Source organism: Elephas maximus, chromosome 14, assembly GCF_024166365.1.
Source record: "Elephas maximus indicus isolate mEleMax1 chromosome 14, mEleMax1 primary haplotype, whole genome shotgun sequence".
Lineage (NCBI taxonomy): Eukaryota > Metazoa > Chordata > Mammalia > Proboscidea > Elephantidae > Elephas > Elephas maximus.
The window spans coordinates 29,232,202-29,256,676 of NC_064832.1; the positions used below are offsets into that span (position 1 = coordinate 29,232,202).

The 24,475-nt window shown below is 38.5% G+C and overlaps 1 protein-coding gene across 10 annotated transcripts in view; it reads left to right on the plus strand.

The window, feature by feature from the left end:
- Nucleotides 1–24,475, plus strand: part of CAB39L (calcium binding protein 39 like) — a 194,438-nt gene that overhangs the window by 89,043 nt on the left and 80,920 nt on the right. For 8 of the 10 annotated variants that reach the window (XM_049853029.1, XM_049853030.1, XM_049853026.1 and 5 more), the window contains 2 exons: nt 1,443–1,592; nt 8,744–8,908. In XM_049853029.1, the coding sequence (XP_049708986.1) occupies nt 1,491–1,592; nt 8,744–8,908 (267 nt within the window). In that variant the 5' untranslated portion in view covers nt 1,443–1,490. The remainder of the gene's footprint in view (nt 1–1,442; nt 1,593–8,743; nt 8,909–24,475) is intronic. The other 2 variants (XM_049853033.1, XM_049853034.1) reach the window with 1 other exon arrangement.

The window sequence follows — 24,475 nt, forward strand, 5'->3', positions numbered from 1 at the left end:
GGATTCCTATTGAAAACAGAAAATATTTTTCATTTCTTCTGTTTTATCATCAAAATTCACACTAAGTTTTGATTTCTGCTTCATAACATGTATGTATACTGTTGGAATTCTTGATCACAAACAACACATACTGACTTTGGTTACCTGAAGTGGAGAAGGAATTCATTGGAAAGATACAAGGTAGCTCCCAGATCTGGCCGAAATCCTGAGGAACCAGACTTGGGCGATAGAATCTAGAGGAATGAGACTTTTAGAATCTTAGCCGAGGCTGTACTACAGGAATAGCTGGTTAGGATACCGCTGTCAACAGATGTGTGTACAATATTTTCTTTGTTGATTAAGTACATCATTGTTAATTTGAAAAATATTGGGAAAAAGTGAAAGTAACCCAAATGTTCATCAATAAGATATTAGTAAAATAAATTATGACGTATCTATAAAATGGAATACTATAATACTATAAATATATTAGATCTAAATATGCACTCATGGAATGATATCAAAAAAGGTAAAGGGTGGCACAAAAAAGTTGCAAAATACTGTTTGGTATGATTCTATTTTTATTTTAAGAACATGTTTATTAATATGTGTGTAGAAAACATTCTGGGGGAATATATTCCAAACTGACAATAGTCGTTATATCTGGGAGGTTAGGTTATGAGAGCCTTGGATTTACTACATCATATTTCTGTCATGTTTGAAGTATTTTTGTTATTAAATATAAAATAAATGAATATGCCTCTACTACCTGGATCCTTCAGTTTCAAGATTTTCCCCCCAGTTTGTACACTTTTAGTCTATCTAGGGAAGTGACAGCCATACTTGGCTTTCTCTGCACCGTGGAAAAAGATGTTCTCAGCAGTAAAGAATCAATACTCCTGGAAGAGTGCTGGCTAGAAGTGAGGATGCAAGAGGCTTTTTTTTGTCAGTGGATATGGCCAGCTGAATATTTGAAGAGAAAATAAAGAACATATTCCAAAAGATTTTACATTTCAATTTTGTGATTGCCACAGAGTAGTTAGTGGTATGCTTTTAAATATTGCTTTACTATAATTTATGGATTCTCATCCTACTTTTGTTTTACATGCCTTATTTTATTATTTATTATTATCACTACACTCCTTACCAGTCAACATAAGAATTTTAATTTCCGCATATACTCTGAAAGTATTCCTTTTCCTATTTTTACATAATCCTTATATTTTTACTACAGGGAAAATTTTCAACTCTGAGTAAAACCTTTTAGGTTAAATTTTTAAAAATATCTTTCTTAAAATGTTTTATATGTATTTTAATTTGACATGAAACTTGAAAATCATTTTAGTGTGATAGCTTTTATGTTTCAAGTTACTGAATTGATGTTATGAAAAACCGATAAGGTGTTTTGGTATAACAATTTAAGCACATTAGGAGTTAAATTTATTGTTTTTGTTTGTTTTTAGCATTCCTTATTGGAAGAGTGATTTCTGTACATCCAGAAAAAAAAAAAAATGCCTTTGTTTAGCAAATCACACAAAAACCCAGCAGAAATCGTGAAAACTCTGAAAGACAACATGGCTATTTTGGAAAAGCAAGACAAAAAGACAGACAAGGTATGAGCTAAAACAATAATATTATTATTAAAATACATATCTTCCAAGGCCAAAACCAGTGTAAAAGCTCAATGAAGAATCTTAAATGTGGTCTGTGATGTGGACATAGGGTCTCCATAAATACATGTAAATTTCACTTCCAGTTTTATGCAAGTGTAATTGTTTTAGTCTGTTGTCTTGAGTTCTTGAATCACTATTTAGAGGCTCTACCAACCTTGGATCCCTCTATACTACAGAGCTTAAAGATTTAAGGAGTTATACTGGTATGTTATACTAGTGGTAATACCTGCACTTCTTCTCTAAAGATTGGTAACAATTTCTACTGTACTGTATTTTGAAACCTCTTTTTAAAATAGTTTTAAAGTACTAATGAGAGGAGCTGCCTCATAGTGCGGACCTTCTAGAATTTTAGTTACTCTTTGGAAGGCATGCTGAATCCTACATACTTGATTTCTCTCTGAAGTGACTAGTTTATGGCAAGATGCAAGATGTCTGTAAAATAAATACCCTTGTGTTCATAGTTATCTTTGTATACCAGTGCATGGTATAATCCTGAATTCTGTAAGGAATGTAGACTACGTTTGAAATTTGGAAATTCAGGTATACTTTGTAACATTGACCCAAGTAGGAAAAAAAGGAAAAAAAGGAACAAGCTTCATAAAAGAGTAAAATATAAATGGCAAAAAGGAGAGAAAAGCAGAAAACATAAAAAGACTCATTCTCAGTAGCAATCAGAGAAAGGCCAATTAAAACCACAATAAATTAACATTACACACTGACCATAGTCACAGAAATTTAAGTTTGGCAATAATAGTGTTGATGAGTATGGAGATCAATACATTGGTGGTAGCAGTATCAGTTGGTGCAACCGCTTTGGAAACGAGTTTTTTTTTCCTTCTTTTTAACATCTTACTGTGTTTTTGGTGAAAGTTTACACAGCAAATAAGGTTCCCGTTTAACAATTCTTATACATATTGTTCAGTGACATTGGTTACATTTTTCACAGTGTATCAGCATTCTCATTATTTCCATTCTGGTTGTTCTCTTTCCATTAGTCTAGCTTCCCTGTCTCCCCTTACCTTCTCACCTTTGGTCTAGGGTAAATGTTTACTGTTTGGTTTCATTTAAATGGTTATTTAAAGGAGCACAGCGCTCACAGGCGATATTTTTTTCTAAATTTTATTTATTTTCTTGTGGTTGGAAATATACACAGCAAAACATATACCAATTCAACAGTTTATACATGTATAATTTAGTGACATTGATTACATTCTTCTAGTTGTGCAACCATTCTCACCCTCCTTTTCGGAGTTGTTCCTCCCTCATAAACATAAACGCACTGTCCTCTAAGGTTTCTGTCTAAGATTCTACTTATTTTATGAGCCAATCTATCATTTGACTGAAAGATGACTCTGGAAGTGGTTTGAGTTTCAAGTAAAAAGGATATCCCGGAGTTCCTCTAGTCCTTTTCTATCCAGTAAGCCTGGCCTTTTTTAGGAATTTGGGTTTGTTTTGCATATTTCTCACATTCTATCAGGGACTTTGTGTTTGCTGAGTCTTTATGGTTTTCTTCTTTTTTATTTTGGGTGAATAGGTTTATTAATTTTCTTTGTGGTTACCCTAAAATTTACCTTTATCATCCTAAAACAGTCTGTTATATCTTCATATCACCTTTACTTCCTCTCCCTATGGAAGTTCTGTAGCTACACCATTTATTCTGCCTTTTTATTTTGAAGTTGTCGTCATTTACAGATTAACATCTCTGGTTCCCTGTTTTCATTTTTGTAGTTTTATTTTATTTTCGAGAATTTTTTTGTCTTGGCTTGCACCTGGGCAATGTTGTAATGTTCTTAATCTCAGGTTGTTGTCTGATGTTGTTGACTCTCTGTCCGAAGAACTCCCTTGAATATTTCTTGTAAAGTTGGTCTGATTTTTACAAATTCTCTTAAATTCTGTTTATCTGGAAATGTCCTAGTTTTACCATTGTATTTGAGAGACAATTTTGATGGATATATAATTCTTTTTTTTTTTTTAGTTGTGCGTTAGGTGAAAGTTTACAGCTCAAGTTAATTTGTTATACAAAAATTTATACACACATTGTTATGTGACCCTAGTTGCAATCCCTATAATATGACAGCACACTCCCATTTTCTACCTCATGTTTTCCACATCCATTCAACCAACTCCTGTCCCTTTCTGCCCTCTCACCCCGCCTCTAGACAGGAGCTGCCCATTTAGTCTCATTTTTTATCTACTTGAACTGAGAAGCACACTCTTATTGAGTATTATTGTATGTTTTATAGCTCAGTTTAATCTTTGTCTGAAGAGTTGGTTTTGGGAATGATTTTAGTTCTGCGTTAACAGTGTCCTGAGGCCATGTTTTCTGGGGTTCCTCTAGTCTCAGTCAGACCATTAAGGCTAATCTTTTTATGTGATTTTCAGTTCTGCACCCCACTTTTCTCCTGCTCTGTCAGGGACTCTCTGTTGTGTTCCCTGTCAGGGCAGTCATTGGTAGTAGCTGGCCGCCATCTAGGTCTTCTGGTCTCAGGCTGATGAAGTCTGTGGTTTATATGACCCTTTTGTCTCTTGGGCTAATATTTTCCTTTTGTCTTTTGTGTTCTTCATTCTCGTTTGCTCCAGGTACGTTGGGACCAATTGATGCATCTTAGATGGATGCTCGCAAGCTTTTAAGACCCCAGATGCTGCTTACCAAAGTGGGATGCAGAACGTTTTCTTAATACATATTGTTATGCCAGTTGGCCTAAACGTCCCCTGAAACCATAGTCCCCAGAGCCCAGCCCCTGCTACCTGTCCCTCAAAGTGTTTGGTTGTGTTCAGGAAACTTCTTAGGTTTTGGTTTAGTTCAGTTGTGCTGACTTCCCCCGTATTGTGTGTTGTCCTTCCCTTCACCTAAGATAATTCTTGTCTACTGTGTAGTTAGTGAATTCCCCTCTCTGTCCCTCCCCACCCTCGTAACCATCAAAGAATGTTTTCTTCTGTGTTTAAACCTTTTCTTGAGTTCTTATAATAGTGGCCTCATACAGTATTTGTCCTTTTGCGACTGACTAATTTCACTTACCGTAATGCCTTCCAGATTCATCCATGTTGTTAGATGTTTCCCAGATTCAGCATCGTTCTTTATCGTTGCATGTGGATATGTAATTCTTGATTAGCAATTTTTTTCTTTGAGGGTTTTATATATGTCATCCCACTGCCTTCTTGCCAACGTGATTTCTGCTTAGAAATCAGAGTTTAGTCTTTTTGGTTCCCCTTTGTACGTGACAATTCATTTTTCTTGAGCTGTTCTCGGGATTCTTTCTTTGTCTTTGGTTTTGGAAAGTTTGATTATGATATGTCTTGGTGATTTTCTTTTGGGGTCTATCCTGTATGGGGTTCGTTGAGCTTCTTGAGCAGATATCATCTTGTCTTTTATGATATTAGGGAAATTTTCTGCTAGCAAATCTTTCAAAATTTTCTCTATATTTTTTTTCTCCCCATTTTGGAATTCTTATCTACCGTAAATTATTCCTCTTGATAGTGTCCCATGTAACTCTTAGGCTTTCTTCACTCTTTTTCCTGAATGTTCCTCAAAGAAATTAGTGTCGAGGGGTTTGTCCTGTATTTTGCTAGATTTTGTTTTCCGTTGATTCATTTCTACTCCTATGCCCTTTCATCAAGTTGTTTCTGAAATTTTGTTGTTAATTTTCTGAATGTCTAGTTGCTGTGTTTGTATAGTTTCTAATTGTTTATTTTTCTATTTTGTTCTTGTATCTTTTTCCTGAATATTTCTAGAGTTTTGTCTGTGTTTTCCTTGATTTTATCTGTGTTATCCTTGATCTTTTTCTTGACCTCTTGGAGGATCGTATAGTTAAGTCTTTTTAATTCCTTATCAGGTAGTTCTAGTACCTTCATCAGGAAGGTTTTCTGAACCTTTATTTTGTCCCTTGGTTGAGCCATCTTGGTGTCCTTCTTTATTTGAGTTGATATTGTCTGTTGTGTCCCATGGCATTAAGGTGTTATTGTATTTATGTGTTTATTGTACATTTGTGTGCTTAGTCCTGATTTCTTGTTTTGTTTTGATGTTTCTTGGGGGGCTCTTGGGCATGCTACTTTGGTCACTAGTCTGGCAGCACTGTCTCACTCGCTACCTGTTTCCAGGTAGGTGGAGCAGTAACTGGAATTGTGAGCATGGATCTCGATTTGCTGGTTGTGCAGGGCAGCTGAGGGTAGGTGGGAAGGCATTGGCCATCATCTGTCATTGAACTAGTGGCACAGGAGCAGGCAGTGGTTCTTGCCAAGTGGATGGTGGGGCAGGTATGGGTGTGGTGGGTGAGCAGGGGGTGCTGTCATCACTGCTCACCAGGTAGAGGGGGAGAGTGTGTGGTGGGCATGTGCACACATGTTTGCCCGGTCGCCGCCACTTGCCAGGTGGCAGGGGTATGAATGGCAAGTGTGTGCACGTGCAGGCACTCAGTCACTGCTGCTTGCAGGGATGGGTGGTGGGTAAGTGCACTCTCAGTCACAGAGCTCGCCTCGGTCACAGAGCTTGCCTGCTCTCACAGGGTGGAGGGGTGTGAGTTGCTCATGCGTGGGTTCTCAGTCATGCAGCCACTGTCACCCACTGGGTCAGGGGCGGTGGGCATGCATGCAGTCACATGGTGGCCACCACTCACCAGTTCAAGAGGGGAATGGGTGGTGGGCAGGTACATACGCAGTTGCACGCTTACTACTGCTCTTCAGGTGGGTGGGGGTGGTGGTGGATGGGGGAGGGCTTGTATTATGGTCTCTGGTTGGCAGGATTGGCCAGGGTATGGGCCCCTTCACTGCTTCCAGTCAGGAGGGTGGTGGGAGGGGGAGTGCACCCCTTTAGCAAACAGATGTGGGTACCCAGGCACTTCCCATCTACTGCAGCTAGCTGTTGGGGCCTGCTGCCGACCAAGTGTGAGGAGGGGGAGGCTGCTCAGAGTTCTATTGGGTGATGGACCTCTTGCTGGTACTCTGCTGTTCCACGACCGCAGGGACTGCCACTCATGAGTATACCTGACTCTGGATCCTGGCTCCCTCCCTGTTCTGTGGACAGCAGCACCCCTGGAATTCTCGCCTTCCTTTCTGTGTTTTCCTTTGCCATGAAGTTGCCCTCCTGTGCTCCTCATCTGGGGTCACTGCTGGTTTTGTCTCAAGATGGCCTCATTGAGCTGGATGCTGGTAGAGCCCTTCCACTCTGTTTCACTCTTCTTTCTCTGTGTTCGTTCAAGTTTTCCTTCCAGTCGGTGTTCCATTCAATTCTTTATTCTTCCTTTTTCATGTTCAGGGTTCCAAGATTGTTATCTATATCTGTTTCACTTGGTTTCTTGGGTCTTTGCTATAGAGGGATGGTATGGTGCATCTGACTAGTCCACCATCTTGGCTTCTCCTCAGAAACCAGTTTTATATTATTGCTTAAATATGAAGATGTGCACATGCTAAAACCCTGCAGTTCCACACCTAGGTGTAAACTCTAGAGGTATTCTTGCACTTGTTGCACATAGAAGAACGTTTATAGCATTGATATTCATAACCCCTCAATGGAAACAACCCAGATGTCCCTAAGGGGTAGAACTAATAAAGAGGTTGTGATACAGCCAGCAGTGCAATACTATACAGCCATGAAAATTAAATAATTTCTGCCTATAATGCAGTAGCCTGGATGGATTTCAAAAATAAAATGTCAAGTGAAAGAAGCAAATCACAAAAGGGTGCATGTACTATTCCATGAAGTTCAAAATCAGCAGAGCTAAACTATACTGTTCTGGATTGCATATAGATAATAAGATGATAAAGAAACCTAAAGAAATGATTGTCATCAAAGTTCAAAGAAGTATTTTCTTCAAGGCTGAAGAAAGGCATTCAGGCAACTTCTTTGGTGCTGAAAATGTTCTGTCTCTTGACCTGGGTGATGGTCACATAGGTGTTTGTTTTTTAATTATTCTTAACTCTTCATATATGTTTAAAGTGCTCTTCTATAGTTATGTCTCACAACTTGAAAAGCGCCAAGAATTCAACCTTTAATAAACTGAGAATTTCTTTAGTCAGACCATAAAATATATCTGGATATTATTTTTTAAAAAAGTAATGTTATGCTACTGTGTATTGTTTTTATTTAATTTGCCTGATTCTACTTATTTCCTTTTTCATTCATAATGATACAGTATTATACTTGAAAGTAGTCATACTACATTTCTTTTAAAATATTTAGCGAATCAAATTGTCAACTGAATTAGTTTGCCTCTTTCCCTACTTCTATCCATTCTTTAAAATTTAGTTGATTTAAAAAATGTTTTCACTGAAGTGAAATTCATCATTTTAACCATTTTCAAATGTACGATTCAGTGACTTTTAGTACATTCGCATTGTTGTGCAACCATCACCACTAATTGATTCCTGAACATTTCGTTGCACCAAAAGAAAACCTGTACACATTAAGCAGCCACTCCCCTTTCCTCCATCTCCCTACCCCTGGCAACCACTACCTGCTTTCTGTCTCTATGGGTTTGCCTGTTCTGGACATTTCATATAAATGGACTCATACAATGTGTGACCCTGGTGTCTGGCTTCTTTTACTTAGCGTAATGTTCTCAAGGTTCTTTCATACTCTGTGTGTGTGTGTGTGTGTGTGTGTGTTTTAAAGTTTCATAGATAGTGAAGAAGGTAATGATTACATATGAAGGGTAAGGGGATTGACAAAGACAATATATGGCCTTAACTTATTTTTTATCTTGTCTGTTAATAAATCAGAAAACCGACTTATTGAAAAAACACAGATTAATAATTACTGCTAAGTCTTCAAACCATGGTCCTTGTGATTTTTTTGAATAAAATTTGTATTTAATTTCTAGCCAAGTTAGACAATTCTGAGTACGCTTTAAAGGAAGAGTGTTTCGAGTATGTTGACTAAGTAGAAATACTAAAAATCTTTTTTACATAAACAAATTTTAGTAATTTTTTCAAAATAGAAAAGCAGTGCCTACTAAATGCTTTTTGTTTGTTTGTAACTGTACAATGTTGTTGGATTATAAGCAAACAGGACCCAAGAAGTGGGTTTTTTATTTCTCTGTTGATTATTGCCTGAAAAGTTTTATTCTTTAACTATTAGCGTACTTTTTTGTCATTAGGCCTCAGAAGAAGTGTCAAAATCACTACAAGCAATGAAGGAAATTCTGTGTGGTACAAGTGACAAGGAGCCCCCAACAGAAGCAGTGGCTCAGCTAGCCCAGGAACTCTACAACAGCGGGCTGCTGGTGACTCTCATAGCTGACCTGCAGCTGATAGACTTTGAGGTAAGCTGTCTGTCAAAGCGTCTGACACTCCTGCTTTCCAATTTTAATGTCCGTGACTATCTATAGTTGGCTTTTATTTTTTTATTATTGCTGTTCATATCATGAAAAAAAAAAAAAACAGTGAACAAAACTTTCAAAATCACTTCACTCTTGAAAAAAAAGGAGGGAGGGGTATAGTATCCCTAAGTTTTGTGCAGGTAGGTAGCAAGAGCAGGTGCTACAAATAACAGTAACAATAATAGATAATATTTATTGAGCCCTTACATGCCAGGTACAGTTCTAAGCAGTGAAGTCATTTAATTTTTAAATTTTTAAAGGGTTAAATCTAGTGGTTGGTACTAGATTATTCACCCCATTTTATATAAGTGAGGGAGCTAAGGTTCAAAGAGATTAAGTAATTTGCCCAATGTTTCTCAATTGCTAAGAGCCGGCATTCAAACCCAGGCAGTGTCTCCAAAGCCAGTTCTCTTTTTTTTTTTCTTACACGGGAAAATATATATATAACATGTTGTTATTAGGTGCTGTCAAGTTGGTTCCGACTCATAGTGACCCTATGTAAGACAGAAAAAAACACTGCTTAGTCCCAGGCCATCCTCACAATCATTGCTATGTTTCAGCCCATTGTTACATCCCCTGTGTCCATCCATCTCATTGAGAGTCTTCCTCCTTTTCGCTGACCCTCTACTTTACCAAGCATGATGTCCTTCTCCATGGCCTTGTCCCTCCTGATAACATGTCCAAAGTATGAGAGATGAAGTCTCGTCATCCTCACTTCCAAGGAGCACTGTGGCTGTATTTCTTCCAAGACAGACTTGTTTGTTCTTCTGGCAGTCCATGGTATATTCAGTATTCTTCATCAACACCACAATTCAAAGATATCAATTCTTCTTCGGTCTTCCTTATTCATTGTCCAGCTTTCCTATGCATATGAGGCGATTGAAAATATCATGGCTTGAGTCAGGTGCCCCTTAGTCCTCAAAGTGACATCTTTGCTTTTTAACATTTTAAAGAGGTCTTTTGCAGCAAATTTGTCCAATGCGATATGTCATTTGATTTCCTGACTACTGCTTCCATGGGCGTTGTTTGTGAATCCAAGTAAAATGAAATCCTGGATAACGTCAGTCTTTTCTCCATTTATCGTGATGTTGCTTATTGGTCCAGTTGTGAGGATTTTTGTTTTCTTTATGTTGAGGTGTAATGCATACTGAAGGCTGTGGTCTTTGATCTTCATCAGTAAGTGCTTTAAATCCTCTTTGCTTTCAGCAAGCAAGGTTCTGTCATCTGCATATGCAGGTTGTTAATGAGTCTTCTTCCAATCCTGATGCCACACTCTTCTTCATATAGTCCAGCTTCTCAGATTATTGGCTCAGCATGGCTCAGCATACAGTTTGAATAAGTATGGTGAAAGGATGCAACCCTGATACACAAACCTTTGTTGATTTTAAACCATGTAGTATCCCCTTGTTCTGGTCAAACAACTGCCTCTTCACCTATGTACAGTTTCCACATGTGCACAATTAGGTGTTCTGGAATTCCCATTCTTTGCAATGTTATCCATAATTTGTTATTATCCACACAGTCAGATACCTTTGCACAGTCAATAAAACACAGATAAAACATCTTTCTGGATTAGTCCAAAGGACTAATGGGCCACATCTACCATGGCCTCCACCAGACTGAGTCCAGTACGACTAGATTGTGCCTGGCTACCACCACTGACCGCTCTGACACGGATCCCAATAAAGGGTCCCAGACAGAGCTGGAGAAAAATATAGAACAAAAATTCTAACTCAAAAAGAAAGACCAGACTTGCTGGCCTGACAAAGACTGGAGAAACCCCAAGAGTATGGCCCCCAGATACCCTTTCAGCTCAAAAATGAGTTCACTGCTGAGGTTCACCCTTCAGCCAAAGATTGAACAGGCCCATGGAACAAAACAAGCCTAAAGGGGTGCACCAGCCCTGGGGCAGGGACTGGAAGGTAGGAGGGAACAGGACAGCTGGTAATAGGGAACCTAGGGTTGAGAATGGAGAGTGTTGACATGTCATGGGGTTGTTAACCAGTGTCATACAATGATGTGTATACTGTTTGATGGGAAACTAGTTTGTTCTGTAAACCTTCATCTAAAGTTCAATTTAAAAAAGAAAAAAAATCTTTCTGATATTCTCTGCTTTCAGCCAAGATCCATCTGATATCAGCAGATAGATATCACTTGTTTGATGTTCTTTTCTGAACCCAGCTTGAATTCTTGGCAGTTCCCTGTCAATGTATTGCTGCAACCACTTTGAATGATCTTCAGCAAAATTGTGTGTGATGATAATGATGTTGTTCAATAATTTCTGCATTCTGTTGGATCATCTTTCATTGGAATGGGCACAAATATGGCTCTTTTCCAGTTGGTTGGCCAGGGAGCTGTCTTCCAAATTTCTTGCATGGATGAGTAAGCACCTCCAATGCTGCATTCATTTGTTGAAACATCTCAGTTGGTATTCTGTCAGTTCCTGGAGCCTTGTTTTTTGCCAGTGCCTTAGTACAGCTTGGACTTCTTTCAGTACCATTGGCTCTTCATCATATGCTACCTCCTGAAATGATTGAATGTTGACCAATGCCTTTTGGTACAGTGACTCTGTATTCCTCCATCTGCTTTTTTTTTTTTTTAATTATCTTTTAGGCGAAAGTTTACAGCTCAAGTTAATTTCTCATACAAAAATTTATGTGCATATTGTTTTGTGACATTAGTTGCAGTCCCCACGATGGGACAGCACACTCTCCCTTTCCACCCTAGGTTCCCTGCATCCATTCGACCAGTTCCTGTCCCTTCCTGCCTTCTCATCTTGCTTTTGGACAGGAGCTGCCCATTTAGTCTCGTTTTTTTTTTATCTGATTAAACCAAGAAGCACATTCCTCATGTGTATTATTTTTTGTTTTATAGGCTTTGGAAATGATTTCAGTTCTGGGTTAACAGTGTGTCTGGGGGCCATAGTTTGGGGGTTCCTCTAGTCTCCATCAGGCCATTAACCCTGGTCTTTTTACGTGAATTTGAGCTCTGTTTTACATTTTTCTCCTGCTGTGACCGAGACTCTCTGTTGTGCTCCCTGTCAGGGCAGTCATTGGTGGTAGCCAAGCACCATCTAGTTTTTCTGGTCTCAGGCTGGTGGAGTCTCTGGTTCATGTGGTCCTTTAGTCCTTTGGGCTAATATTTTCCTTGTGTCTTTGGTTTTCTTCATTCTCCTTTGCTCCAGGTGGGATGGGACCAATCAATGTATCTTAGATGACCATTCACAAGCATTTGGCATTTCAACATTCTTCACATGTACAATTCAGTGACATTAATTTGTTCATCACACAGTATAAACATCACCATTATCTGTTTCCAGATTTTTCCGTCACCCTTAACAGAAGCTCAGTGTCCCTCTAAGCAGTGAGTCCCCCTTTCCCCCTCCCTCCCACCTGCTCCTGGTAACCACTAATAAACTGTCTTCTGTATACATTTGCCTATTCTATAAATTTTTTAATATATGGAATCATACAATGATTGTCCTTTTGTAACTTATTTCACTCAGCCAGTTTTAATTAAAATCCTATACCAAGAGTTTAAGAAGTTTGTTAAATATTATTAATATTGGATATTTATCTCATTTTCCAAAAAAAAAAAAACTGCATGCACCTAGTTTACCTAAATATTAATTACCTAAATAAAACTAAAACCTAGAAATATAAGTGCTGAATATGTGTAGGCATTTCACTCTCTATACCTTATCTAACTTAGAGTACTGTTTTTTCTGTGAAAAATGTGTACATAAGGTAAGCTTGGGCTTTGTCTGGCTGGATGATAGAAGCCCTGGGTTTGTTTTGTGTGTGTGTCATAGTTAAAGACTTTGGGGAGTATCAGATAAGTGCATGGGCCTCCATTAATTCTCAGAGACAGGGAGATATGCAGGTTTCTGGAGTAAATTGCTTTTAGTTTTATCACTGAGCAAGTGGAAGGAAAATTAATTACTATGATTACAGCGATTAAGTCCAAGATAAGGTCAGGGCTGGTTAGATGGGAGAAGATTTTTAGCTGTGTGGGGCAGTTCTACTCTGTGCTACAGGGTTGCAATGAGTTGGAATTGACTCAAAGGCAATGGGTTTGTTTTTTTGTTTGTTTGTTTTTTTGTGGAATGAGGAGGAGCAAATCAGGACTGCTCTGGAGATGTGCAGTCAGATATGTTGGCTGGAAGCAACATGTAGAGGCTAAGCGAGGGCTCAAAGGGCCCAGACTTGAACTCCCTCCTTCCAGATATACCTATCTGTCTTTTTCTTTCTTTCCACCTCTCATTCTGTCTCTTTTTTTGATATTTTCTGCCCCATAACCTCTTTTTCTACTTCTTCCCCCCTCTTGCCCGGCCTCCTTCAGACTTGAGAAGGAAACCCACTGCCTGCAGGCTCATCATGCCCCCAGCCAGCAGAGATACACACGTTCTGCCTATTTGTCTCCTCACTCTCCACAACTCACTTCCCATCTCCTTTTTAATCTGGCCATATGTGGAATTAAAGCATAGTTCATTGTTGTGTTTATATACTTTTACATTTCTTTTATTTAGTTTAAAATTAGATACTGTGAATATTTATAGAAGCTGTGACAGAATGGAAAAACATTTGACTTTAACTCTCTGGTATCCTTGGGGCAAAGAGGTATCTCCTGAATATTGGAATTTCCCATGTAGCTGGTGGCTCAGTGGTTAAGAACTCGTCTGTTAACCAAAGGTCAGCAGTTCGAATCTACCAGCCACTCCTTGGAAACCCTTTGGGGAAGTTCTGCTCTGTCCCATAGGATCCCTATGAGTGGGAATCAACTTGATGGCAATGAGTTTCGGTTTTAAATAGCTGAAGGTTAACTTTTTTTTTTTATAATACTTTATTGTGTTTTAGGTGAATGAAGATTAACTTCAAATGTGGAAGTCTTTATAAAATGTACTGTTTACTTGCCTGTCCTCCAAAATAATATACTAGATGTAATAAGTTTTCCTTGATGACTCAAAATTATCATTATGAAGATCTGTTATTGTAATAATAAAACAGCAGGCAGTTCTTGACTCTCTTCATTCATATGATAATAGTTATAAATGAATGGGTTATTTAGTAGATACAGCTATAGATATAATGAAAATAGTTCTCTAAACAAAAAAAAAACAAACCTGCTGTCGTCTAGTTGATTCCGAGTCATGGTGAGCCCGTCTGTACAGAGTAGAACTGCTCCATATGGTTTTTTTGGCTGTAATCTTTCGGGAAACAGACCACCAGGCCTTTTGCAGCACCACTAGGTGGGTTTCAACCTCTAGTCTTCAGGTTTGTAGTCGAGCGCAAACCATTTGCGCCATCCAGGGGCCTAGTAGCATATAGTAAATAAATACTTGGAAATACTTCTTGATTGAATGAATGAACAAATAAAAAGCAGTTCAAATTTAGGACAGTTCGATTTTAAGCGTTCCACGAACTGTATATTTACAGTATTTTTGGAAAGGAAGCAGCATTTGTGGCATTATTAGCCTACATGCAGCAGTGTGCCGTGTATCTCTATGGACTGCAGGTATGATGAGCCTGAGGTGAGTAGCTTTCCTTCTCAAGCCCAAAGTATCCATGTAAACTGGTGACGGCCTGGTAAGAATCCTCTTGCTTAAAATCTCAGTATAATCACATAGAACCTCTCTCTTTCTCTCTGTGTGCCTCTGCGTCTCTCAGTCTCTTGGTTCATAGGTCGCACCGACACAGCCCATTCTGGATTGAGAGTGCTTTGAGTACAACGACTGTGTTTCTCACACTGAGCACCATGTCGATTGGCTGGTTGAATGAATAAATGAACGAATATAGGAATGATGAAATGAGAGATCAAATTAGGGAGAGACAAGTAAAGAAATTGGACCAAAGGAAGGTGTCCTGAGTTTACACAGTAGTAAGCCACTTTTCTTGGAGAATTAGTAAACTTTTTAGAAGATAATTCAAACTGCTTTGAGTGATGATAAGATCATCTTAGTAAGTGAATAATAAATAGCCTCTCATGAGGCTTCTTTGAAGAGTACTACAGAATATGATTGTAAAATTTCTGGTATGTTTTTATAAGAGGAAGAAAAAATTATTATTTTGGGGGTGGGTGGGCTGCAACTTTTGCCAGGAAACCTAGGGGAATAGAACATTCCTTATAGCAGGAAAAAAAAAAAAAAGTACACTTTTGGTTAGAAGATACTTTGATGGGCTTTTTGTTGTGAAAGCAAGGCCTCCAGCCAGTGTCTAGAATGAAGGGACTAAAAGAAAAGAACTTAGATTTCCCTGTGCAGAGTAAAGTAACAGAAATTTAAGAAATGCCCCCTCTGGCTGAGGGTGATAGGAATAGGAAATAGAAGAGAGATAGGAGAGGGGTTTGGAATTGAGGGAAAGAGAAGGCTCCAGAACCACGGCAAAGCAAGGGACTTAAGGGGAAAGATGATCAGGAAGGCTAAGGAACTTCCGATAATAGTAATATATAGAATTCAATTTGAAGTTGTTTTCTATACTGTGTTAGAACTAACCTTTGTTGTTACCTTAAAACAAAGCAAAACGAAACCCACTGCCATCAAGTGGATTCTAACTCATGGTGACCACATGTGTTTCATAGTAGAACTGTGCTCCATAGGATTTTCAATGGCTGAGATCTTACCAAGTAGATTGCCAGGACTTTTCTTCTGCAGCATCTCTGGATAGATTCAAACCACCAACCTTTAGGTTAATAGTTGAGCAGAGATCATTTGCACCACCCAGGGAACTTCCTGTGACCCTAAACCTTTGAGAAATGATGGAGAAGAGGTGGTTTTCCACGCATGGGGTAAAGCAGGTTGCTAAGAAAATAACCAGTTGCAGGAGACAGGACAGTGAACAGGGGTTGAGAGGAGCTGGGAGTAGGGATTCGGAATCCGGGGCCAACAGCAATGATGGTGGCCAAAGGCGGTGGCTTAGATTGGGTAGCACAGACTGGCTCAGGAATCCATTTCCCTTTCAGGATATCAGAGGAAAGCGGCCCACTGGGGTGAGGAGAGTACGTGCTGGAAGATCCTGTTACCATGTGAATAAGGACTACTTAGGAGGCAGAATTGTTTCAAAAAATGATAAAACTAATCTGTGACTTGATAGCCATAAATTTGATCGAATCCACTAAGCCTTAAAATTGCTGACAGAGAAGAACCACTTCAGCATATCATTATGAGGTTTAAAAAAATGACTTGTGGCCAAGATTGCAAGGCTTCTGATTTTTGTGGGCTCAGGATCAAACTCAGCTTTGTTTTTGAGGTTTGGACACTGTTCAAGACACAGCTTTCGAGTCTTTGATGTGTTTTTGAAACACAACGTGATAAGACATCAAAGGATGAAAAATGTAAGAATTGATGCAGCCATTTTAAAGGCAGATGTGCTTCGCAAAATTAGGGTGGATGTAAAGTCAACTGTTGGAGCTGAATAAGATGGAACAAAGAAGCAGAAAACTTTTCTACCATGGTAACTTAATCTTTCATGATTGTTTCTTGCTATGTTAAAAAAAGAGAGAGAGAGAAAAGAAAAGAAACCAGCAAAACTAACATTCCAGGATTTTCTTCCCAAGAAGCCGTTTTATGGTCTTAAGTTTTTGAAAATTTCCCTCCTGAAAAAATCTTCTGTTACCAGGCCCTGATTAAAGTACTCCTTCCCCCTTGGTTTTTATTTCTGTAAAAATGAGACAGAAAGCTTGGACTGTACTTCATTCATTTAACAATTTTGTTTACTCTTGTGTAGGGCATTAATTCTCTTTGATTATATTTGATCTTGATTCTGTTTGCTTGTTTATATAATTTGTGCCAGTTATAAGACAAAGAATTTACAATCCTGGGTGGGGAAATACTATATCATATTAAGTGTAATTTTGTTACTGTTACCCAACTGCACTTTTTTTTTTTTACCATTTTTTTTATTAACTTTTATTGAGCTTTAAGTGAACATTTACAAATCAAGTCAGTCTGTCACATATAAGTTTATATACATCTTACTCCTTACTCCCACTTGCTCTCCCCCTAATGAGTCAGCCATTCCAGTCTCTCCTTTCGTGACAATTTTGCCAGCTTCCAGCTCTCTCTATCCTCCCATCCACCCTCCAGACAGGAGATGCCAACACAGTCTCAAGTGTCCACCTGATATAGTTAGCTCACTCTTCTTCAGCATCTCTCTCCTACCCACTGTCCAGTCCCTTTCATGTCTGATGAGTTGTCTTCGGGAATGGTTCCTGTCCTGTGCCAACAGAAGGTTTGGGGACCATGCCCGCCGGGATTCCTCTAGTCACAGTCAGACCATTAAGTATGGTCTTTTTATGAGAATTTGGGGTCTGCATCCCACTGACCTCCTGCTCCCCCAGGGGTTCTCTATTGTGCTCCCTGTCAGGGCAGTCATCGATTGTGGCCGGGCACCAACTAGTTCTTCTGGTCTCAGGATAATGTAGGTCTCTGGTTCATGTGGCTCTTTCTGTCTTTTGGGCTCTTAGTTGTCGTGTGACCTTGGTGTTCTTCATTCTCCTTTGCTCCAGGTAGGTTGAGACCAATTGATGCATCTTAGATGGCCGCTTGTTAGCATTTAAGACCCCAGACGCCACATTTCAAAGTGGGATGCAGAATGTTTTCATAACAGAATTATTTTGCCAATTGACATAGAAGTCCCCTTAAAGCATGGTTCCCAAACCCCCGCCCTTGCTCCACTGACCTTTGAAGCATTCATTTTATCCCGAAAACTTCTTTGCTTTTGGTCCAGTCCAATTGAGCTGACCTTCCATGTATTGAGTGTTGTCCTTCCCTTCACCTAAAGCAGTTCTTATCTACTGATTAATCAGTAAAAAACCCTCTCCCTCCCTCCCTCCCTCCCCCCCTCATACCCACAAAAGTATGTGTTCTTCTCAGTTTATACTATTTCTCAAGATCTTATAATAGTGGTCTTATACAATATTTGTCCTTTTGCCTCTGACTAATTTCACTTAGCATAATGCCTTCCAGGTTCCTCCATGTTATGAAATGTTTCACAGATTCGTCACTGTTCTTTATCGATGCGTAGTATTCCATTGTGTGAATATACCACAATTTATTTACCCATCCATCCGTTGATGGACACCTTGGTTGCTTCCAGCTTTTTGCTATTGTAAACAGAGCTGCAATAAACATGGGTGTGCATATATCTGTTTGTGTGAAGGCTCTTGTTTCTCTAGGGTATATTCCGAGGAGTGGGATTTCTGGGTTGTGTGGTAGTTCTATTTCTAACTGTTTAAGATAACGCCAGATAGATTTCCAAAGTGGTTGTACCATTTTACATTCCCACCAGCAGTGTATAAGAGTTCCAATCTCTCCGCAGCCTCTCCAACATTTATTATTTTGTGTTTTTTGGATTAATGCCAGCCTTGTTGGAGTGACATGGAATCTCATCGTAGTTTTAATTTGCATTTCTCTAATGGCTAATGATCGAGAACATTTTCTCATGCAGCTGTTGGCTGCCTGAATATCTTCTTTAGTGAAATGTGTGTTCATATCCTTTGCCCACTTCCTGATTGGGTTGTTTGTCTTTTTGTGGTTGAGTTTTGACAGAATCATGTAGATTTTAGAGATCAGGCGCTGGTCTGAGATGTCATAGCTGAAAATTCTTTCCCAGTCTCTAGGTGGTCTTTTTACTCTTTTGGAGAAGTCTTTAGATGAGCATAGATGTTTGATTTTTAGGAGCTCCCAGTTATCGAGTTTCTCTTCATCATTTTTGGTAATGTTTTGTATTCTGTTTATGCCTTGTATTAGGGCTCCTAGGGTAGATCCTATTTTTTCTTCCATGATCTTTATCGTTTTAGTCTTTATGTTTAGGTCTTTGATCCACTTGGAGTTAGTTTTTTGTGCATGGTGTGAGGTATGGGTCCTGTTTCATTCTTTTGCAAATGGATATCCAGTTATGCCAGCACCATTTGTTAAAAAGACTATCTTTTCCCCAATTTACTGACACTGGTCCTTTGTCAAATATCAGCTGCTCATACGTGGATGGATTTATATCTGGGTTCTCAATTCTGTTCCATTGGTCTATATGCCTGTTGTTGTACCAATACCAGGCTGTTTTGACTACTGTGGCTGTATAATAGTTTCTGAAATCAGGTAGAGTGAGGCCTCCCACTTTCTTCTTCTTTTTCAGTAGTGCTTTACTTATCCGGGGTTTCTTTCCCTTCCATATGAAATTGGTGATTTGTTTCTCTATCCCCTTAAAATATGATATTGGAATTTGGATTGGAAGTGCGTTATATGTATAGATGGCTTTTGGTAGAATAGACATTTTTACTCTGTTAAGTCTTCCTATCCATGAGCAAGGTATGTTTTTCCACTTAAGTATGTCCTTTTGAATTTCTTGTAGTAGAGCTTTGTAGTTTTCTTTGTATAGGTCTTTTACATCCTTGGTAAGATTTATTCCTAAGTATTTTATCTTCTTGGGGGCTACTTTGAATGGTATTGATTTGGTTATTTCCTCTTCGGTGTTCTTTTTGTTGATGTAGAGGAATCCAAGTGATTTTTGTATGTTTATTTTATAACCTGAGACTCTGCCAAACTCTTCTATTAGTTTCAGTAGTTTTCTGGAGGATTCCTTAGGGTTTTCTGTGTATAAGATCATGTCATCTGCAAATAGTGATAACTTTACTTCCTCCTTGCCAATCCGGATACCCTTTATTTCTTTGTCTAGCCTAATTGCCCTGGCTAGGACTTCTAGCACGATGTTGAATAAGAGTGGTGATAAAGGGCATCCTTGTCTGGTTCCCATTCTCAAGGGAAATGCTTTCAGGTTCTCTCCATTTAGAGTGATATTGGCTGTTGGCTTTGCATAGATGCCCTTTATTATGTTGAGGAATTTTCCTTCAATTCCTATTTTGGTAAGAGTTTTTATCATGAATGGGTGTTGGACTTTGTCAAATGCCTTTTCTGCATCAATTGATAAGATCATGTGGTTTTTATCTTTTGTTTTATTTATGTGATGGATTACATTAATGGTTTTTCTGATATTAAACCAGCCTTGCATACCTGGTATAAATCCTACTTGATTGTGGTGAATTATTTTTTTGATGTGTTGTTGGATTCTATTGGCTAGAATTTTGTTGAGGATTTTTGCATCTATGTTCATGAGGGATATAGGTCTGTAATTTTATTTTTTTGTAATGTCTTTACCTGGTTTTGGTATCAGGGAGATGGTGGCTTCATAGAATGAGTTGGGTGGTATTCCGTCCTTTTCTATGCTTTGAAATACCTTCAGTAGTAGTGATGTTAACTCTTCTCTGAAAGTTTGGTAGAACTCTGCAGTGAAGCCGTCCGGGCCAGGGCTTTTTTTTGTTGGAAGTTTTTTTGATTACCGTTTCAATCTCTTTTTTTGTTATGGGTCTATTTAGTTGTTCTACTTCTGAATATGTTAGTTTAGGTAGGTAGTGTTTTTCCAAGAATTCATCCATTTCTTCTAGGTTTTCAAATTTGTTAGAGTACAATTTTTCGTAGTAATCTGAAATGATTCTTTTAATTTCATTTGGTTCTGTTGTGATGTGGTCCTTCTCGTTTCTTATTCGGGTTATTTGTTTCCTTTCCTGTATTTCTTTAGTCAGTCTGGCCAATGGTTTATCAATTTTGTTAATTTTTTCAAAGAACCAGCTTTTGGCTTTGTTAATTCTTTCAATTGTTTTTCTGTTCTCTAATTCATTTAGTTCAGCTCTAATTTTTATTATTTGTTTTCTTCTGGTACTTGATGGGTTCTTTTGTTGCTCAGTTTCTATTTGTTCAAGTTGTAGGGACAGTTCTCTGATTTTGGCTCTTTCTTCTTTTTGTATGTGTGCATTTATCGATATAAATTGGCCTCTGAGCACTGCTTTTGCTGTGTCCCAGAGGTTTTGATAGAAAGTACTTTCATTCTCGTTGCATTCTATGAATTTCCTTATTCCCTCCTTGTTGTCTTTTATAACCCAGTCTTTTTTCAGGAGGGTATTGTTCAGTTTCCAAGTATTTGATTTCTTTTCCCTAGTTTTTCTGTTATTGATTTCTAATTTTATTGCCTTGTGGTCTGAGAAGATGCTTTGTAATATTTCAATATTTTGGATTCTGCAAAGGTTTGTTTTATGACCTAATATGTGGTCTATTCTAGAGAATGTTCCATGTGCGCTAGAAAAAAAAGTATACTTTGCAGCAGTTGGCTGGAGAGTTCTGTATAAGTCAGTAAGGTCAAGTTGGTTGATTGTTGTAATAAGGTCTTCCATGTCTCTATTGAGCTTCTTACTGGATGTCCTGTCCTTCTCCGAAAGTGGTGTGTTGAAGTCTCCTAGTATAATTGTGGAGGTGTCTATCTCACTTTTCAGTTCTGTTAAAATTTGATTTATGTATCTTGCAGCCCTGTCTTTGGGTGCATAAATATTTAATATGGTTATGTCTTCCTGATCAATTGTCCCTTTTATCATTATGTAGTGTCCTTCTTTATCCTTTGTGGTGGATTTAGGTCTGAAGACTATTTTGTCAGAAGTTAATATTGCTACTCCTCTTCTTTTTTGCTTGTTGTTTGCTTGATATATTTTTTTCCATCTTTTGAGTTTTAGTTTGTTTGTGTCTCTAAGTCTAAGGTGTGTCTCTTGTAGGCAGCATATAGACGGATTGTGTTTCTTTATCCAGTCTGTGACTCTCTGTCTCTTTATTGGTGCATTTAGTTCATTTACATTCAACGTAATTATAGATAAATAAGTGTTTAGTGTTATCATTTTGATGCCTTTTTATGTGTGTTGTTGACAATTTCATTTTTCCACATACTTTTTTGTGCTGAGACGTTTTTCTTAGTAAATTGTGAGATCCTCATTTTCGTAGTGTTTGACTTTATGTTTGTTGAGTTGTTAAGTTTTTCTTGGCTTTTGTCTTGAATTATGGAGTTGTTATACTTCTTTGTGGTTACCTTAATATTTACCCCTATTTTTCTAAGTAAAAACCTAACTTGTAATGTTCTATATCGCCTTGTATCACTCTCCATATGGCAGTTCTATGCCACCTGTATTTAGTCCCTCTTTTTGATTATTGTGATCTTTTACATATTGACTTCAGTGATTCCCTGTTATGAGCATTTTTTTTTAATTAATCTTAATTTGTTTTTGTGATTTCCCTATTTGAGTTGATATCAAGATGTTCTGTTTTGTGACCTCGTGTTGTGCTGGTATCTGATATTATTGGTTTTCTGACCAAACAATATCCTTTAGTATTTCTTGTAGCTTTGGTTTGGTTTTTGCAAATTCTCTAAACTTGTGTTTATCTGTAAATATCTTAATTTCGCCTTCATATTTCAGAGTTTTGCTGGATATATGATCCTTGACTGGCAGTTTTTCTCCTTCAGTGCTCTGTATATGTCGTCCCATTCCCTTCTTGCCTGCATGGTTTCTGCTGAGTAGTCTGAACTTATTCTTATTGATTCTCCCTTGAAGGTGACCTTTCTTTTCTCCCTGGCTGCTTTTAAAATTTTCTCTTTATCTTTGGTTTTGGCAAGTTTGATGATAATATGTCTTGGTGTTTTTCTTTTTGGATCAATCTTAAATGGGGTTCGATGAGCATCTTGGATAGATATCCTTTCATCTTTCATGATGTCAGGGAAGTTTTCTGTCAGGAGATCTTCAACTATTTTCTCTGTGTTTTCTGTCCTCCCTCACTGTTCTGGGACTCCAATCACACGCAAGTTATCCTTCTTGATAGAGTCCCACATGATTCTTAGGTTTTCTTCATTTTTTTAATTCTTTTATCTGTTTTTTTTTTCAGCTATGTTGGTGTTAATTCCCTGCTCCTCCAGATGTCCCAGTCTGCATTCTAATTGCTCGAGTCTGTTCCTCTGACTTCCTATTGCGTTGTCTAATTCTGTAATTTTATTGTTTATCTTTTGGATTTCTACATGCTGTCTCTGTATGGATTCTTGCAACTTATTAATTTTTCCACTATGTTCTTGAATAATCTTTTTGAGTTCTTCAACTGTTTTATCAGTGTGTTCCTTGGCTTTTTCTGCAGTTTGCCTTATTTTGTTTCTGATGTCTTGAAGTATTCTGTAAATTAGTTTTTTATATTCTGTATCTGATAATTCCAGGATTGTATCTTCATTTGGGAAAGATTTTGATTCTTTTGTTTGGGGGGTTGTAGAAGCTGTCATGGTCTGCTTCTTTATGTGGTTTGATATGGACTGCTGTCTCCGAGCCATCACTGGGAAACTTGTTTTTCCAGAAGTTCTGCTGACTGGGACGCTGGCTCCAGGCTCCGAAAACAGTCACTGCTTCCCCGTATTTGTTCGTTTTCCGTCTCTAAATCTGTGTTTGTTGTTCAGGGTTCGTAGATTGTTATGTATGTGATCGATTCACTTGTTTTTCCGAGTGTTTGTTGCAAGAGGGATCCGAGGTAGCATCTACCTAGTCCGCCATCTTGGCCCTGCCCCCCCAACTGCACTTTTAAAATTAACAATAGAAACATTTATCCTCTGAAAGTACATAATTTTGGGGGGATTAAAAATGGTATTTTGCCTCAGGCTCTTTAATCAGAAGTATCACCTGTTGTTAACAAGTATTCCCCCTATGAAAATTTAGACAATGATCATTTTACTTTGACCTTACTATACTTTTTAAGGTGTGGTGAAGAGTGAAGACTGATCACACCATGTAAAATGTACAGCTCTGTAATATAGACAAGTTCTGTCACCCCCCAAAATTTTCCTACCCCCAGCCCTCTGGTTTCTAGAGAAGGTTCTTTTCTTCTCCATCTGAGTAGTTGTGAGGAAGCAACCATTTCGTACAGATGACACCTTCCCCAGCACACAGCAGACTGGCCTAGCAGCAGACATCTGACCAAAGCAGGGCCAGAGTCTTTCTGCAGGAATTTTGGAACTAGAACTGATACAGAACTGCAGTCTCTCCTGGAAGCTTAAAGGTATTAAATGTAGGTTCTTCGTCAGTGGCCATGTTTCCCACAATGTAGACTGAAAGAGGCCAGCCTGCAGAGAAGAATGAGAGAGCACACACAAGGCCCCCCACCATGGAATTCATACAATATGTAAACTTCATTGTATTTTTAATTTTTTGATAGCAACTAATTCTGAGCTAGCCTGTGCTTGGGCTCTCTGACACTGTCCCATATCTGTAAATTAGTTTGAACTGAATTTCAGTCTGCTGCAGAAGAGTCCACACTAATCCATGCAGTGAGCCGACCCTCCACCCCCTGCTTGCAGGCTGCTCTTCCGGCCCAGTTCTGCTACTGACATTCAGCACATGAGCCTGCCCTCCCCACCTTCACTCCCTCCGCACAGAGCAGAATAGAGTTCGTGACTTCAGCGGCTGCAAGATTGTTCCATTTTTTAAATTAAGGTATACTTTACAAATGGTAACTTTCACACTTTTTAGCATATAGTTCAGTAATACAGACAAGTTCCGTCACTCCAAAAAATTTTCCTACCTCCAGACTCTGGCAATTACTCATCTTTTTTCTATCCCTTTATTTTCGCCTTTGTGAAGATGTCATGTAAGTGGAATCATACAGTATGAAGCGTT